At 42.8% G+C, this 17,016-nt stretch overlaps 1 protein-coding gene and 1 long non-coding RNA gene across 4 annotated transcripts in view; one reads left to right on the plus strand and one right to left on the minus strand.

The window, feature by feature from the left end:
• Positions 1-7,346, minus strand: part of ALLC (allantoicase) — a 31,332-nt gene extending 23,986 nt beyond the window's left edge. The window contains exons 1-2 of one of the 2 annotated variants that reach the window (XM_006112062.5): positions 7,216-7,346; positions 2,159-2,286 (exon numbers count right to left, since the gene is read on the minus strand). In XM_006112062.5, coding sequence (XP_006112124.2) covers positions 2,159-2,248 — 90 coding nt within the window. In that variant the 5' untranslated portion in view covers positions 2,249-2,286; positions 7,216-7,346. The remainder of the gene's footprint in view (positions 1-2,158; positions 2,287-7,215) is intronic. The other variant, XM_089777060.1, reaches the window with a different exon arrangement.
• LOC142827782 (uncharacterized) overlaps positions 5,074-17,016 on the plus strand; it is a 70,776-nt gene continuing 58,833 nt past the window's right edge. For both annotated transcript variants that reach the window (XR_012902536.2, XR_012902537.2), the window contains exon 1: positions 5,074-6,242. This is a non-coding gene — a long non-coding RNA (uncharacterized LOC142827782). The remainder of the gene's footprint in view (positions 6,243-17,016) is intronic.

Here is a 17,016-nt window from a genome sequence, read left to right on the forward strand (position 1 = left end):
TTACAAAATTTCTACCTACTGACATAAGAAAGGGTTTATTTAATTTTCGTTATACATAACTCATGCTGCATATACCTGAAAAATCTCCACCTTCTTGAGTGGCTCTAAACTTTCAGATTAGCAGCATTGCTGTACAGATTCATATGACTTAATGCAGAAAAACAAGTGGACAAACTACCTTTTTAATCACTGACTAACACCATTGGTATTTTCAGGGCCATCCGTCTGAGTTGCCACTGAAGAGACTTTAACTCAATAACAAGCTAGGGGCTCATTAGTTTGTAAGATGCACCAGCCCCATGGTACAACCTTCTTTTTTAACTAAGTCAAATTAAAACATTGACTAGGGCATATCCAGACACACTGTAGTGTTGCCAGCATGCTGTATTTTTCACCAAGTAAACTACTATTATCTGGCCCCCACATACCAGACAGTAGGTTGGGGGCAACAAGAGCAGCTGAGCTTCAACTGGTCAACTCACACCCATGAGTTGTCCGTCAGAATCATGAGGAGGTTGAGGTCTCAATAATACTGCTCAGTAACTAAGCAGTTGCTCTTAAGAGAGTCTTAGGGTACGTCTAGACAACAGGCTTTTGTCGACAGAAGTTTTGTCAACAGATACTGTCAACAAAGCTTCTGTCAACAAAGAGCGTCTAGACTACATTCAGTTCTGTCGACAAAGCAAGCTGCTTTGTCGACATGGCAGTGTAGACACAAAGGACAGTTTAGATGCAATAATGCCTTCTGTCGACAGAACTGTTGACAAAAGGCATTATTCCTCATAAAATAAGGTTTATCAGCGTCGACAAAACTGCCGAGTTCTGTCAACGTTATGTCGACAGAACTCAGCGGTAGTGTAGACGCAGGTTTAGTTTTGTCGACAAAAGTCCACTTTTGTCGACAAAACCCTGTAATCTAGACACACCCATAGTTACTCCCAGCCTCAGAGACATTAAGACATGGTTTATTTTACAGCAAAGCACCTTTTTCTTTACCCTTCATCCAGTATTGAGAAAAAAGTTACTTTAACTGTAGTGTAGGGGACTTTTGTCCTCCAAATTCATTTAGAAACTAAGACCAATTGTTTAATGTTTTAGATGAAAAAACTTATATTTAACTAGAAAATTGAAAGAACTAGCTGGTGTCTCAATCAATGTGATTCTGTATACAACTTTAACACATTGACATCAGTGTGGAGTTGTCAGAATATACAAATTCCCTGCATTCTCCATATTGCTTGTGATGCTTCCAGTCAGCTGACCCTGGGCAAATATAACAATAACCACTTCTGAGTTTTTTAGGTGTTCCTATAGTGACTGGTTTTTGATAGTTGCCAAAGGAGGAGAACACTGCTTTGATAGGGGCGATGAGATGTGGGGTATGAAGGATTCTTCCCTTTATATGTACTTTTACAAGTCATTCTCCAAGACTGACAAGGAACAAGTGCCTTCTTTGCCTTGGGCAAATATGGATTGTTGCTGACCCAAATGATGAAACTGGTAATACTAGCAATATGAAGCATGTTCTGGAAAATAACCATTAGCAACCTATTTATCTTGCATTGGTAGGAAATAAATTTTTGCAAGAGAGTCATTGTTATCAGCGCCACTTTTGCTGCTATAGAGAAGAATTAGTTGGGAGTTCTTTTTTGTCTTTCTACTTCTTTATCACAATGCATCACTGATACTATTTCCATTGACTTGCCTTTCTTTGGAACATAGGAAACCAGCAAACCTGAACACTATTAATAATTTTTTCTGCTGCAGTATGGTTGCATCTCAGTAAGTGCATCTTAACTTTTTTCATTAGATTGCTCCTACTTAGGTCAAATTTTTTCTTGACTAAATCTTCAGAATTTGAACACTAGGAAAGACTTTGTGTTCAAAGCTTAGAACTGCAAATTAAGACTTTTGGGTTCTATTCCTGGTTTACCAAAGGCTTCCTGTGTGGCCTTTGGCAAATCTCTTAATTTCTTTGTCTCAGTTTTCCCATCTGTAAAATGTGATAATAATATTTAACACATGGGAATATTGAGAGGCTTAATTCACTGATGTCTGAAAAAAAACCTTTTAGATCCTCAGTAGGAAATATCTGTAGAAATATCAAGTATAATTTTCATTAAAAGCTCAATTTGTCTTTTTAATTGTGTACATTTACCTTTCCTCCTACAACTTCACATGCCAAGTCATTCAGGTGTAGAAAGTCAGGTAAAACTTGAGTTTTTTCTCCTTTGAGGTGAGCAGCCATCTTTCCTCTAAAACCAAAGTAAACTATTCTATTCTTTTCTAAGAAGAAACAAGAGACATGAAAAGGAGCATGTTCAGAATAACTTCTCATTTCATTAATTTCATCCAGGCTTCTCAGCAATCAGAGAAAATTTAGACTCCAGGAGTAGGTTATATACTTTTTGAAGGAAAATGACTCCATGTACATTGAGAATATGTTTTACCATACCTATTGATTTATGATATGCATCTATAATATTTGAGATAAACAAAAATATGATTAGGTGTGAAAGTTAAATCAAACTTTAATAAATAAAACAGTCCACATTTTCCAAAGCTGTAAATAGTAGATTTCTTAATTTACCTTCGTGCAGCATAGTATCAATGTTCACCTATTAATTAGCACAAACATCATTTTTAATAATAACAGTAAAGCCCAGAGGTACCTAAGAGGAGTGACAACACTGTGTTAGTTGCTGTGCAAAAAATAAAATCTCTTCCCTGGAAGAAGTCCATGTCTATTTGTGCAGCATAGACTTGGTAGGATGTTCACAGAGGTGGGAAATCTTCTGGGAGAATCAAGTGCTAGTTGATCTCCCCTCAGTTGGAACTTGAAGAGAGATAATGTTAACAAGAGAGCAAGCATAGCCCAGAGATCTAGCGAATGCACTGTATCAGCCACAATAGCTAAGCAGTTGTCATTGGTGAGGTTCCTCCATACCACAAGCCTTGACTGAAAGTTGATATTTCACTGCAAAGATCAGAAGGAAGGGTACGTAAGAGCAGCATTTCCTACTCTCCTTCAGGGTGAATCCCCTTGTCATTCATATGCAGGGAAATGAACGTCTAGGGTTGGAACCCAGCCTTGGTCTGTAGCTAAACACTATACCAACAATCATTTTAGAATAATCAGTGAATCCCAAACCACTCGCTAGGCTAGGGGCCAGGTGGAATGGTCTGCCAATAGTTCTTGTGTCACGCGGTGTAAGCACTTATTCCTTGTGCAGATATTTCATGCTCTTGCCAGCTTGAGGAGGGTAAATACATGTAGGCTTCATCTACACTGCAGGGTTTTTGCACAAAACATTTTGTGCAAAAACCCATGCAGTGTCCACACCTCAAACGCATTTTTGTGCAAAAAAATTGACAGTCAATCGACAGAATAGAGGGCTTTTTGCGGTGTAGCTAAACCTCCTTCTACAAGGCATAACTCCTTTTTGCGCAAGAGTTCTTGTGCAAAAAGGTGTGTGTGGACGCTCAACAGGGGTTTCTTGCACAAAAAGAGCCTATCGGAAAAAAGCACAGGTGCAGCATGGATGCTCTTTTGTGCAAAAGCACATTGCTTTTGCTATGTGCTTTTGAGGTGTGGATGCGCTTTTGTGCAAGACGTTTTTGCGTAAGATCTCTTCCGCAAAAAGCTTCTTGCACAAAAACCCTTCATATAGACAAAGCCGTAGGGATGCCCTTGTTTCCTCATAGCTTCTCCTTTCATTTATGTTCTTGTCTAACTATGAGCTGGGGGAAGTCTTGTCTAACTTGTGAGGGAGGTGTAGGTTGGATATTAGAAAAAACGGTTGGACTAGATGACATCCTGAGGTCTCTTCCAATCCTAGTTGGAAGTTTAGTTTAGAAAAGAGAAGATTGAGGGGGGACATGATAGCAGTTTTCAGATATCTAAAAGGCTGTCATAAGGAGGAGGGAGAAAACTTGTTCATCTTGGCCTCTGGGGATAGAACAAGAAGCAATGGGCTTAAACTGCAGCAAGGGAGATTTAGGTTGGACATTAGGAAAAAGTTCCTAACTGTCAAGGTAGTCAAACACTGGAATAAATTGCCCAGGGAGGTTGTGGAATCTCCATCTCTGAGATATTTAAGAGTAGGTTAGATAAATGTCTATCAGGGATGGTCTAGACAGTATTTGGTCCTGCCATGAAGGCAGAGGACTGGACTCGATGATCTCTCGAGGTCCCTTCCAGTCCTAGTATTCTATGATTCTATTATTCTAATCTTCAATGATTCTATTTGCTCTTAGGGCAGGGACTCCATCTCTAGTTGATCTATAAAGCACTAGCACTTGTCCTCTACAGTCCTATAATCTAATAGTAGTACATACGGTGCCCCTGAAGAACAGCGGTACCTACTTGAGTGACGTTTCTGCAGTGAGCCTGCAATAATGAGAATTGACCCATTTCATTTGGTTACCAAAACAGTATTTGCTGTTTTCATATTGAGAACAGGTGAGGTAGCAGAGAGGGATGGGGAGGAGGAGGGCAATGCCAGGTGTGTACAGAAGCCTGAAGGCTTCACTCTAGGTTGGCCTTGGAACACAAAAGTGGTTTGCCACCATAGTACTGAGAAGGACACTGCCACCTCCTCCATAGCTGAGGAGATGCCTGGCTGATGCATAGTTAATATGACTCTACTGGATAGAGGGACAAGATTTAGGGAGCCTGTGTAAGAGGTTTGCACCCATGTTCTGTGTAGATATCAACTAAGCAGTAGCTCCTTGGAAGTGATTATAGCATAGGGTTTGGAGACTGGCAAGGAAGAGGAGCCAGTGATCCAGGATTTTCAGCCACCACTTATTCCTTGCAGTGCCTGGGGTTGTAATTGCTGAGGGTGCTATTGTAGCTCTGAGAATCCAGCTCATTCAGGGTAACACATTTTTGAGTGCTAAATTATTCTAGGAAGACTGGTCTTAAGGGTGCGTCCTGATGGGGTGAGGACAGAATCCTCTCCTTTCAGATCTTGGGGGAGAGAATAAGATATTTTCCTCGCATCTTCTAAAATCTCCATCTTTAGAAGTTTTTAATGCCAGACTTGTGTAGTCTTTAATACTTCTCCAGTCTTTCTGCTATAATTTAGCACAAGGAAATGTGTTACCCTGAATAGTATTTTCATTATATATACTGAATGTGATTATTTTTCATGGTTAGTCGTTTTATGCTTTCTTATCATCTGAATTGAGTTATCTTATTCATGTTTTCCAACTGTAATTAGAACAATCAATAGCCAGCTGGCATTTAACTTCTTCCATGTTACTACATTCTGTCATTATGAGACTACACTATTGGTTGCCATTGTTAAACATGCATTTATTGAACAACTTCAGCAATCAAAACCTTCCTCTAAAGCAGATACTTTACTTCTGAGAGCACAGCGATTCCTTCCGTATTCTGTGTGTGTCTTGTACTGAGCAAATGGCACTGCTCATTTTTAGAAATGAATGTCATGAAGTAACATTGCCACTAATCCGAATTATGGGAAAAATATCAAGAATTTGGAAATATCAAGAACTTGGGGAGTCCCATGTAGAATTTCTAATGTAGCTATAGACTTCACTATTTCTGATATAAAAGAGGAGCATTTTCATTTTACACCCAAATTGACAGGTGTCACATTGCCATCATAAAAATATGAAGAGATATTTTCAATAACAACATCTACTTTGGTACCTGCAATTGATTGTTAGTACAAATTTATAGTCACATTTGATTGTGGATAAATACTTCAGAATTTAACTATCTGATCTGCTGGCATATCTAACCATTCCAGTTAAGAAATTCAAGGTCTGAATTCTACTATTTGTGTTCATAATCAATTACAGACACAAGATGAAAGGCCAGAGTACAGCAGGGGTGGGCAAAATATGATCTGCTGATCAGATCCATTCCCCCGCCCCACTGGATCTGGAGCATGAGAGCCTCAGCTGGCTCCCTGCCTGCCCCACCCCCACTAGGCACTCAGGAAAGCCAGCTGCTGTAGGGCCATGTGCTTCTGTGACTGCTGAGAGCCCAAAGGAGGGGGGCAAAGGCTTGTCACATTGCTCCTGCCCTCAGTAGTGTCCATTGGCCAGTTTCTGGCCAATAGCAGCTGCCTGTTTACAGGACAGGCAGCATATGAATTGCCCCTCCCCTCTCATCCCTCAGGCTCACAGTGTTTTCAGCAGCACACATGGCCTGAAAGCAGGAACCCTGGTTAAGGAATCTGCTGGGCTGCTGGTTTGGAGCCACCAAAGTAAGTTCTCCCAGCCAGAGCCTGCCTCTGGCACCCCAGACCCTCCCTCTCCCAACCCTCTGTCTACCTCCTGCACTCCTAGCCCATGTAACAGAAACCCTCTGTACCCCTGCTCCAGCTCCCATACATCTTCCCAGACACTTCATCCCCCCTGCACTCCCTCCCAGACCTTGCACTCCATTCCACTATCCCTGGTCACAGCTCAAATTCCTGTACACCCTCCTGCCCCAGGTTACAGCCCCCTCCCGGACCCTGCACTCCCTCCTCCTACATCCCTCCCCCAGGCCAGAATCCTTTCCTGCACCCAAATCCCTCCCAGACCCCGCATCCCAATCCCATGTCCCAGGTCACAACCCAAACCCTTGCACCCCTACCTCAAGTCACACTCCCCTCCCAGACCCTGCATGCCCTCCTGTTCGCTGCCCCAGGTCACAATCTTCTGCTTCACCCAAGCTCCCTCCCAGATCCCACATCCCAATCCCTTACCCCAAGCTCCTTTCTGCACTCAGCCTCCATCCCAGACCCTTGCATCTCCTTTATTAATATCATGGAACAGTGTGGCCCGCGACCAATAGCCAAATTCCTGGGGTGGCCCCCCCATCAAAAATTATTGCCCGCTCCTGGAGTATGGCTTTTATGTTTCATAACTGGTATATTCTAAAACCACTTCTCTTTTGATTTCAAGGGGGAAGTTACTGTTTTCTTGTGCAGAATTATTTCAAATTGTAGATATTTATGTTGCTAAATGGACACAGTATTATCTGATCTAGGCAAACCATCACAAATAAATTAGACAACCCAAAAGTTGCTAAACATTGTTTGAGAGAATACCTTAAAATTACTTGACTTTGGAAAACAAATACTTACATTCTTATAAAGATTAATTCCATTTGAAATACCCTAATACCCCTATGCAAATGTAAAATAGCCTGTCAACAAAATCAAACTTATCAGTATAGCTTTTTCATGTTACCTTTATGACTTGTTCCACTCTGGTGTCTGCTAAAGAAATAAGAAATTTTTAAGAGGTCAAAGTTTTTAAATGTTTGTCTGTAGCCCAAAGTCAGCACAGTGATGCAACTGCTCAGTAAACAGCCACTGGATTTATTGATTCTGAAAAGCAAAGATTAACAGCTCATCTTTCCTCAGTTTAGACTAATACAAATATGTTTCTATGAAGTCCTTTCTGGAGCTTAAGCATGTACACCCAGTGCTTATTTATATCTTGACTTGTGCAGCATATTCCACGATCAGCCTGGCTGATTCAAGGAGGGATTTAGCTCAGGGCACATGTTCTTGGCTGCTTTGCATCATGCCAAAAGCATAAAAGCAAACCTAAAGCTGGCATAATCAGCCATGGGAGGATCACCTCTACCCTGTGATGTTCCCTTGATACAGAGCCAGCATACTGCCTGAAATGTCACACACACTGATTGTTGCCCCAGGAGATGTGAGTAGGCATGAGAGATCTGGCCAAGTAATCCCTGAACCCCTGTAATTCCTTATTGCTTTAGGACCACTAGAAGCCATTTTAACTTTGTCTAGTCTTTAAGCTGTTCAAACTTCCCCCAGACACTAGACTGAGACAATTTAGGAGTGTGGATTTTGCCGTTGCTGATGCACCTTCTCTCCGGAGTTCTGATGTGCATTCCTTGGCTCACCTGAGGTTCTGGGTCATTATACATAGTGGTATGAGAAAGACAAAGGTTTTTCCCCTTCCACTAAATTATGAATGTACAGAATGCAGAATATATAGTAGGTACAATATCTGTACCACAACAAAGCATTTGATAAACCCGTTGTCTAGCCACATGCATTTCTTTCTGGCATTATGAGACCAATTGTGTCCTCTGTGCTGCTGCTGGATCTGCAGGCACTGACTCGCCATACTTTTATCTGCTCATTTTGCTCCCCGTCCACATGCAGAAAGACAGGGTATCAGGAGGCACCCTTTCCTTCCAGGATGTTCCAAAAAAGATATAAACACAGCCCCTTCCCTGGGACCAAGTGTGGGAGACTCCCTGCAGTGGATACCTCCATCGAAAGCTTCCAGCCCTTTGAGAAAGGCCCCCCACACCTGTATGTAAGATTCACAAAGACTTTTTTTTCTCTTTTGCATGAAAAATGGGATTGGACTATGTACATACCCTTCATTCTCAAAAGAGGAAGGTAACGCAAGGATACGTAGGCCTTTCTGTATTACTGCTTAAAAGCAATGCAGATAAGGCTTGCAGGGTCCTTTGACATAGGTGTCTCAAGCCCTTTCCATAGAGGTCTCAGGGAGAGTTTCCTTCTTTCTATCCCTCCCAGCTCTCGTGCATACTGATGCCAGTGACGTCGTACCTGAGCCCAGCTGACTCAGCTTCTGCCTTCCCCTGAGATTCCTTCATTGCCCTCACCCCTCTCTTCAAGGTACCTGGGGGCCTACACATCCCCTTACAGTGTATGACACCTACCCATTCCCCACCCCAAGAAATCAATCCCTACCAGAAGCTAATCCCCTTCATCCTGCCCCAAAACAACCTTCACTATGTATTTGGATCAATAACTGGCCTGTTACCAAAGGGAACCTTGAGCAGCAAAAGAGCCTCTGACTTGTAAGTAGAGGATGGAACCTCCCAGAGCCTGGACACCAGCCCAAAACTCCGAATTTCTACACAACAATTTTTAGCCCTGCAGCCGAAGTTCCACAAGCCCAAGTCAGCTGACCTGGGCCAGCCACAGCTTCGCCATGGGTCTTTTATTCCAGTGTAGATGGCAGAGCCCTGCCCTTCCACTGCCCACACAGTCAAGGCCCTTCCCAACCACAAGGAGCAAAGAATTTACAAATCCTTGAGGGTCCAGATCCTCAGACATAAAATACTTAACACAGTGGTTCCTAAGCAAGATTTGGAACCTACCCCCAGTGCTGCTACTTCAAGTTCTTGGCATTGGAAGTAGACTGGTAATGCACCCCCACCCAAAGATCCCCCAAGTGACCCTCTGGGAACTTAATTGCTGTGACAGCCAATGTATCTCATCTCCTGCTGCCATTTAGCTAAGTGTGCGCCAAAGAGAGGACTAGATCATTAGCCTTATGCTGCTGCACAAATGAGCAAGGGGACTACTGGTTCATACATACCAGGGCACAGCACAGGGAGAAGAGCAACCTCCAATCTTAGCCCCAAACTGTTAGATCTAAGATTTACTTCATAGAAGATATGCTATCTGCAGTACCCCTCTCTCTAAATCTATCAGTGGTATGTAGTGTAGTTAAAACACAGGCAGGTTAAGGTGGAAAACAACAAGATGTTTATTAGGGATAACACGACAAACAAGGACTCCCTCCAGATATAATAACAGCTCAGTTATTGGCACAGATGGCAGCAATGGGGATGAATCCAATAAGCCCAAACCCTTACAAATGGGATTCACAAGGAAACCAGAGATAGCCAACACCAGGTCATGTAGCCAATAGGATGACACTGTTGAGGACCAGGATAGCAGAACACAGGAACACCAGGCATTGTATTCCAGGAACCTCAGGCCAAGTTAGCAGATCTTCTTCAGTTCAATGTCTTCTGACTTCTCTTGTTGATCACGCCATCCTGCATACTGTGTGCAAACACAACCCCATCTGATGGTGTAATGGGCGAGTGAAGGTAAGATAAAGGGACTTTAATAGATGTAATTGCCTCAGGGCTCTGACTCTAAGCTAAGCTGGTACACAGTGTGAGGGACTCTGTGCATGACTGGGATGACCTGCTTGCACAGCATCCAGAGATATAGAGCCCTGTCACAGTGACAGACACTCCTTATATGCACTCTGGTTGCTAGGCAGATTTACTACCATGAGACACTACAGTTCCCATCTTTTCCTTCATTTTGGTGCCACCAACTTCAAAAATGGCACCAAAAGTTTGAAGGAGAAGGGGTGCCAAGATAGAGGGCAGGTTGTCCCTTTGCTAGTCCAAGAATGCAATCACATTCAAAATGACATATATATACATTTAACCTTTTCCCTCCAACACCAAGGGGTGCTAGTCCCCTTCTCATGCCGAGGGGCTGGGAAGGATATGATAAGAAAAGAAGGTTGGGTCTTTCTTCTAACATGCTAGTCACCAGAGCCAAGCCAGCTTGCCCGTGGAAGGAACCCACACCAGGCACAGAACTCTATCAGATAGAGGCATAACTAGAATCAGCTCTTGGGTCTTAAATGAATAAAACATCTCAGAGGTCAGCTTATCTCCTCCTCTGCTATTGCAATAATGTTCCCAATATAGTCACACTTTAAGCGCCGTCAGGTAAAGCAAATTACACCATTTACCACCAATACATTCAGGAGTGATGAAGATGTGAGGATAAACTGAAATATCTAATTCACTCAAGCAAAACTTTATTACAAATGAATTAAGGCTAATTAAAGGCAAAATCCACCCACTCAAAGCTATAAAAGCAAGGAAATACCAGGTTAATTGTGCTCTGTGTCTGCATTGCTCCCACAGCTCTTTTTACATGAAATATTATTAAACCCAAGACCTTTCCATATTTGATTTTTTTTATTCTTTCCTAGTCTACCTTGTTTAATATTGTTTCCTACTGTGTGCTTGTCTTTGAGTCCTCTTCATTTTCATCATATTCCAAGCAACAAACTTAGCATGCATAATCTCAAGCATGTTCTATTAGACTTTTTAAACTTACATTACCAGTTAAAATGTTCTCTTCTTCTTTTTAACCTGTGACAAATAATCTCCCATAGTCTATTTACTATTAAATATGCATCTCTGAGAGGGCACCCATCACATGTATATATTGCTTTATTTAAACAGTTCTGAAATTTGTTCTTTAGTTCACACTCGCTACGATGTATGAAAGAGTAGAGAGATCAAAACAGAGCCAAAAGAGGAAGGGAGTTAAATACAACATAGATGCAATTTAGCAGACTGTTTTTCAGCACCTCGCACACTTTTGACACCGAGGCTGCATCTATATTTACCATGTCAGAAATTGATCTTCTGGTATTTGATTTAGCAGGTCTACTTAAGACCTGCTAAATCAAATGTTGAGGCAGGTCTGGCCAGTTCCAGTACTTCTGGCAGTCATGATGGGTAAGAGAAGCTGACAGGAACATTTGCTCCTGTCAGCCTACCTCTGTGAAGATGGTGCCAAGCTTGGCTTAAGGCATGCCAATTCTAGCTATGGATTTTACATAGCGAGAGTTGTGTATCTTTTCAAAAGCCCTCCAGCGTTACCTAGCTCTGCTCCCATTAAAGTCAATAGAACAGTTAGGCCATTGCAGAATGCTTTTGAAAATCCTACAAATATTAATAATAAATATTAATAATCTGGATAAGGGGGGAAAACGGGCTGGGGATCAATGAGCTAGGGATCAATGAGCATTAAAATGTATGACTTCCTAGCAAAGTGCAGCTGCAAAGAGGATAGATGGATGGGTATATATTGGAAGGTCCTTTTCTTGTCAGATAAGAGATGTTATAACAACACTTTACATTGCATCAGGAATACTGTATATAGTTCTTATCTCAAGGTTTTAAAATAGAAAAAGACGAGACAAAAAAAAGATGATGAAACCTATATAGGCGCCTCCAGAAGAGAGTGAAGGACTTAATTTATTTATCCTCAAAACCTCTAAGTTTAAGTGGATCCACATTAGCTAATGCTGTGGGCTACATTTTCAGAAAATATAAAGTGGGTAATATACATATATAATTGTACATGCTTTGTATCCATGATAATACCTGTAATAAGATGTATAATATAAATGTTTTAATGGGCCCTATGGGCTTGCATAGATGTAAGAAAAGAGGCTTTTTAAAGAATGAATGCAAGATCTCTGTTCACCAGAATAACAGAAGAAAATATATTGTCCCTGGCTACTGAGCAGATACTTATGCTTGTACAAGGGCAAGACAAAAGGTACCAGATGTTCTAAGCCAGTGTTTCTCAACCAGTGGCACAAGTACCCTTGGGGTACTCAAGAGAAGTCTGGGGGGTACGTCAACACAACTGAAATTTGGAGAAAACTGATTTTTTTGTTTTAAGTTTTACAGTGTTTTATTATTTTTGTACTTTTTACACCCAAAAATGTCATCACCCACACAGCTACAATTAAGTTGTTTAAACAAATGTGTTACAATGGTAGAAAAGATTTTGTGTGTCTGAAAACAGTAGGTATTGAGAGTACTTATTTTTTTTATTAAAAAAAGGTTGAGAAACACTGTTCTAATCTACTCCCAAGATGTATGAATTTAAGACATGGTAAGAAACAACCATGAAGTCAGTGTGCTTTGGTGATACCTTGCACAGCTGTCGGGTACAATCTTTTCTTCTACGTACCCTTATTTAGAGGAGATTTTATACCTTATCTGGTTAAAGGACAAAAAACGGTTACTTACCTCATAACTGTTGTTCTTTGAGATGTGTTGCTTATGTCCATTCCACTTAGGTTTGTACACATGAGTTCTGGAAGCTTTTTACCCTTAGCAGAATCCATTGGGCCAGCCGGGGAGCCCCCTGGAGTGGCTCCAGCATACTGGTGCATATATACCCCTGCTGGCCCTCCACCCTCTCAGTTCCTTCTTGCTGGACGTTCTGACTAAAGGGAGGAGAGTGGGATTTGCAATTGACATAAGCAACACATCTCGAAGAACAACAGTTACAAGGTAAGTAACTGTTTTTTCTTCTTCAAGTGCTTGCGTATGTCCAGTCCACTGAGGTGATTCCCAAGCTATCCCTACGGGGATGAGGGCAAAACCTAAGAGAAAATAGACGGCAACACTGCTGTGCCAACTGCTGTGCCAACTGCTGTCCTGTCTTCCTGTCTAGCCTGCTGCATAATAGTATAGTGATTAATAGAAGTATAGACTGATGACCATGTAGCCGCTTTACAGATGTCTAGAATCAGCACCTGTGCTAGAAAAGCCATAGAGGAGACTCGGGCTCTGGTAGAATGGGCCATGATGGAAGGAGCCAGTTTTCCCTTTTGATCATAGCATGCCTTAATATATGCCGAATAGTGGTAGAAATGTAGCCGTGTTAGTCTGGTGCAGCTGAAACAAAAAACAGGACTGTGTAGCACTTTAAAGACTAACAAGATGGTTTAATAGGTAATGAGCTTTCATGGGCTATTTGATCTGAGGAAGTGGGTCTGGCCCACGAAAGCTCATCACCTATTAAACCATCTTGTTAGTCTTTAAAGTGCTACACAGTCCTGTTTTTTGTTTAATATATGCCGTGATCCATGAGGACAGACACTGAGCCGACACTGGAAGGCCCTTCATCCTTTTTGCTATAGAGATGAAGAGCTGCATTGACCTATGAAACTGCTTTGTCCTTGCTAAATAAAAAGCGAGAGCCCTTCTTACATCTAATGTGAAGCTCCTGCTCCTTCTGGTCTGCGTGTGGCTCAAGGTAGAAGACCAGCAGGAAAATCTCCTGGGACATATGGAACAGGGACACCACTTTAGGTAGAAATGAAGGATGTGGATGCAAAGTCATCTTGTCCTTAGAGAACACAGTGTATGGTGACTCCAAAGAGAGGGCCCTCAACTTGGACACCCTTCTAGCCAAGGTGATAGCCACGAGAAAGGCCACTTTCCATGAGAGGTGAAAGAGGGAGCACATGGCTATTGGCTCAAACGAAGGGCGCGTGAGACCCCTGAGAACTAAATTCAGGTCCCACTGGGAAACAGACTGCCTAACCTGGGCGTAGAGTCTACTCAAGCCCTTCAGAAAGTGTTTGATCATTGCATGAGTGAACACAGAGTCCCCCCTTTTCCTGGATGAAAGGCCGCAATGGCCATCAGGTGTACTCTCATCGAGGAGGTAGACAGCCCCTGCTGCCTAATGCTGAGGAGGTAGTCCAAGATCAGAGGTATGGGGACCTGAAAGCAGCCCTCCTCCTCTGAGCGACCCAAGTCAAGAACCTCCTCCATTTGACCTGATAGATTGCCCTGGTAGAGGGCTTCCTACTTCCTACATCAGTACCCATCTGACTGGATCTGAACAGAAAAGATCTCCACCCCTCAACCATGGATCTTCCAAGCCATGAGGTGGAGGGACTATAGGTTCAGGTGGCACAGGTGACCCTGATCCAGCTCCTGAGTCAAGAGGGCTGGCACAAGTGGGAGGGCAATGGGGTCCTCCACTGACAGCACCACCAGGGTGATGTGACAGTGCTAGCATGGCCAGGTCAGTGCCCTCAGATTAATTGATGCCCCGTACCTTCACACCCTTAAGGAGAACCTAGTGTATGAGGGGAAAAAGGGGGAAGGCATATAGGAGATATGGTGGCCACCACATTACCATGGCATCCCCCACCAACCCAGGGCACTGGCCTCAATATGAGCAGAACTGGGCACATTTCCTGTTGGCCCATGAGGTGAACAGATCGAGGAGGGGAAAAGATGGTGCACTACCTCCTTCTTGAGAGACCATTTGTGAGCCGAGAATACCCTGCTGAGGTGGTCTGCCAAGGTGTTGTGGGACCCTAGGAGGTAGGTGGCCTGTAGATGAATCCCCTGCCCAATACAGAGGTCCCAGAGGGCTAGGGCTTCCTGCCAGAGGGGAGAGGATCAAGCACCACCCTGTCAATTGATATAAAACATCACTGTTGTGTTGTCCATCAAGACAGAGACACAGTTGCCCCTCAGTTGAGGCAGCAACATCTGGCACCCCAAACGTACTGCCCTCAGTTCCCTGACATTGATGTGCAACAATCTCTCTGCCCAAGACAATATACCTTGTGTCCATAGGTCAGCCATGTGGGCTCCCCACCCAGTATCAGAGCTATCTGTCACCAACTGCATCGAAAGGGGCTGCTGGGCAAAGGGAACTCTGCAGCACACCTTGCTCTCCCGCAGCCACCAGTCCAGCGTGGACAGCATCTCCAGTGGGATGGTCATCACCATATCGATGTGGTCATGAACTGGCTGTATAGACCATTGCCAACCAGGCCTGCACACCACCATGTGACCCAATAACCTTATACAATGCCTTGCCATGGTCAGAGGGGTAGGCTGGAGCTGCAGAATAATGTCCCTCATAGTCACAAACCTGGAGCTTGGTAGCGATGCTCACCCCATTGTGGTGTCCAACTTTACCCCCAAAAACTCTATTATTTGCATATGGACAAGGATTGATTTCACCTCGTTCAACATGAGCCCCAACCAGGAGAAGGTTTCCCAGGCCAAAACTATGTGAGATAACACTTGACCCCTGGAGCGGCCTCTGATAAGCCAGTCGCCAGGTAGGGGAAAACATGAAGCCCTCTCTTTCTTAGCGAGGTGGCCACCACTGCCGTAAATTTGGTGAATACCGTGGGGGCAATGGAAACAGCAGGACCACAAACTGGTGGTAGTCCCTGCCCACCAAGAAATGTAGGAACTTCCTGTGGTGTGGGGCAATTGAAATGTGGAAGTATGCATCCTTCAAATCAAGGGCAGCATACCAGTCCCCTAGATCAAGTGAGGGAATGATGGAGGCAAGTGTCACCATCCTGAACCTTGACTTTCTTATGAAGGTGTTGAGCCCTCTGAGACTTTGGGCTGAGGAAATATTGGGAATAAAATCCCAACCCCTGAAATGCGAGGGGAACCTCTGTTGTACCAAATAAAAGCAAGCAGGATCTTATGAGGGGGATAAGGCAAAAAGCCACATTTATTGTAAAGATAATAATAAAAAAAATAAAGAAAAGATAGAAGCAAACAACGTTGTTTAACTACTTATTCCTAACACTACTTAACCCTTATACACTTTATATATATATATATATATATATATATATATATATATATATATATATAACCATTCATTCATACATCCATTCATTCAGGTTCTGTGTATTGTTATAGTTACCTAGTTACCAGCCTGGAAGTTGCTTGTGACAGAATACTGGCCAGGTACTCTGTACACAAGTGATGGTAGTGGGGAGCGAAGTCCTGATCAAATGCGCATCTGAAGCTCCTGGTAGGCTGGCAGCAGAACCTTGGACTCTGATTCCATAGTTTTTTAGTCCAGTTCTTATAGGAATTTCTTCCTATGCCAGTCTATGGAAATTGCTGCATCATGCTGATGTCTCCAGGGTGGCTGCCAGGTGCTCGTCAGTGATCTCATCGGGTGGACCTCCAGTACTTGGTTTTCTCCACTTGACACCTTTTGGTTGCACTGGCACCTGACGCCTTCTTCAGCCCTTTGTTGCTGTATTCTCAGGCTGGCACCTCTCAGAACCATTCATTCATCGTCCAAGCACTCTCTCATACATTCATACAGTATTTTGTGTAATAATAAAAGTTGTAGTTACAAAAGTTTCTGGGTGGTATTGCTTAAAACATTCTCTGAGTGCTGAGTAAAGTTACAATGTTTTAAAGAGAACAGGCGTCAATTATGTAACAATGCCCTTAGTCAATTACAGGGCTTGGCTCCCATAGCAGAGTTAGTGGCTTGACAATGCATTGTTACAATGTATCTCTGCAATGTCAATTTCAAGCAGCCCCTTGCACAAGCTTGAGCATGCCCTGGAGCACAGAGGGGGGGCTGTTTCTGGCTACATAGGATTATATTCTTAACAGTTCTAAGTTACATGACCTAATACATTATATTCTAAAGGGGCAATAATAATAATAATAAATCTAAACATTTAACAATCTTAACAAATAATAATAATAATAATAAGAAGAAGAAGAAGAAGAAGAATTAATAATAAATCTAAACACTTTAAGTTGTGGGGAACAAATTATGGGGAGTCACTTCCATTTGGAGGAATCATTTTTAATAA

This window comes from Pelodiscus sinensis, chromosome 3 (assembly GCF_052426305.1).
Source record: "Pelodiscus sinensis isolate ZL-2025 chromosome 3, ASM5242630v1, whole genome shotgun sequence".
Lineage (NCBI taxonomy): Eukaryota > Metazoa > Chordata > Testudines > Trionychidae > Pelodiscus > Pelodiscus sinensis.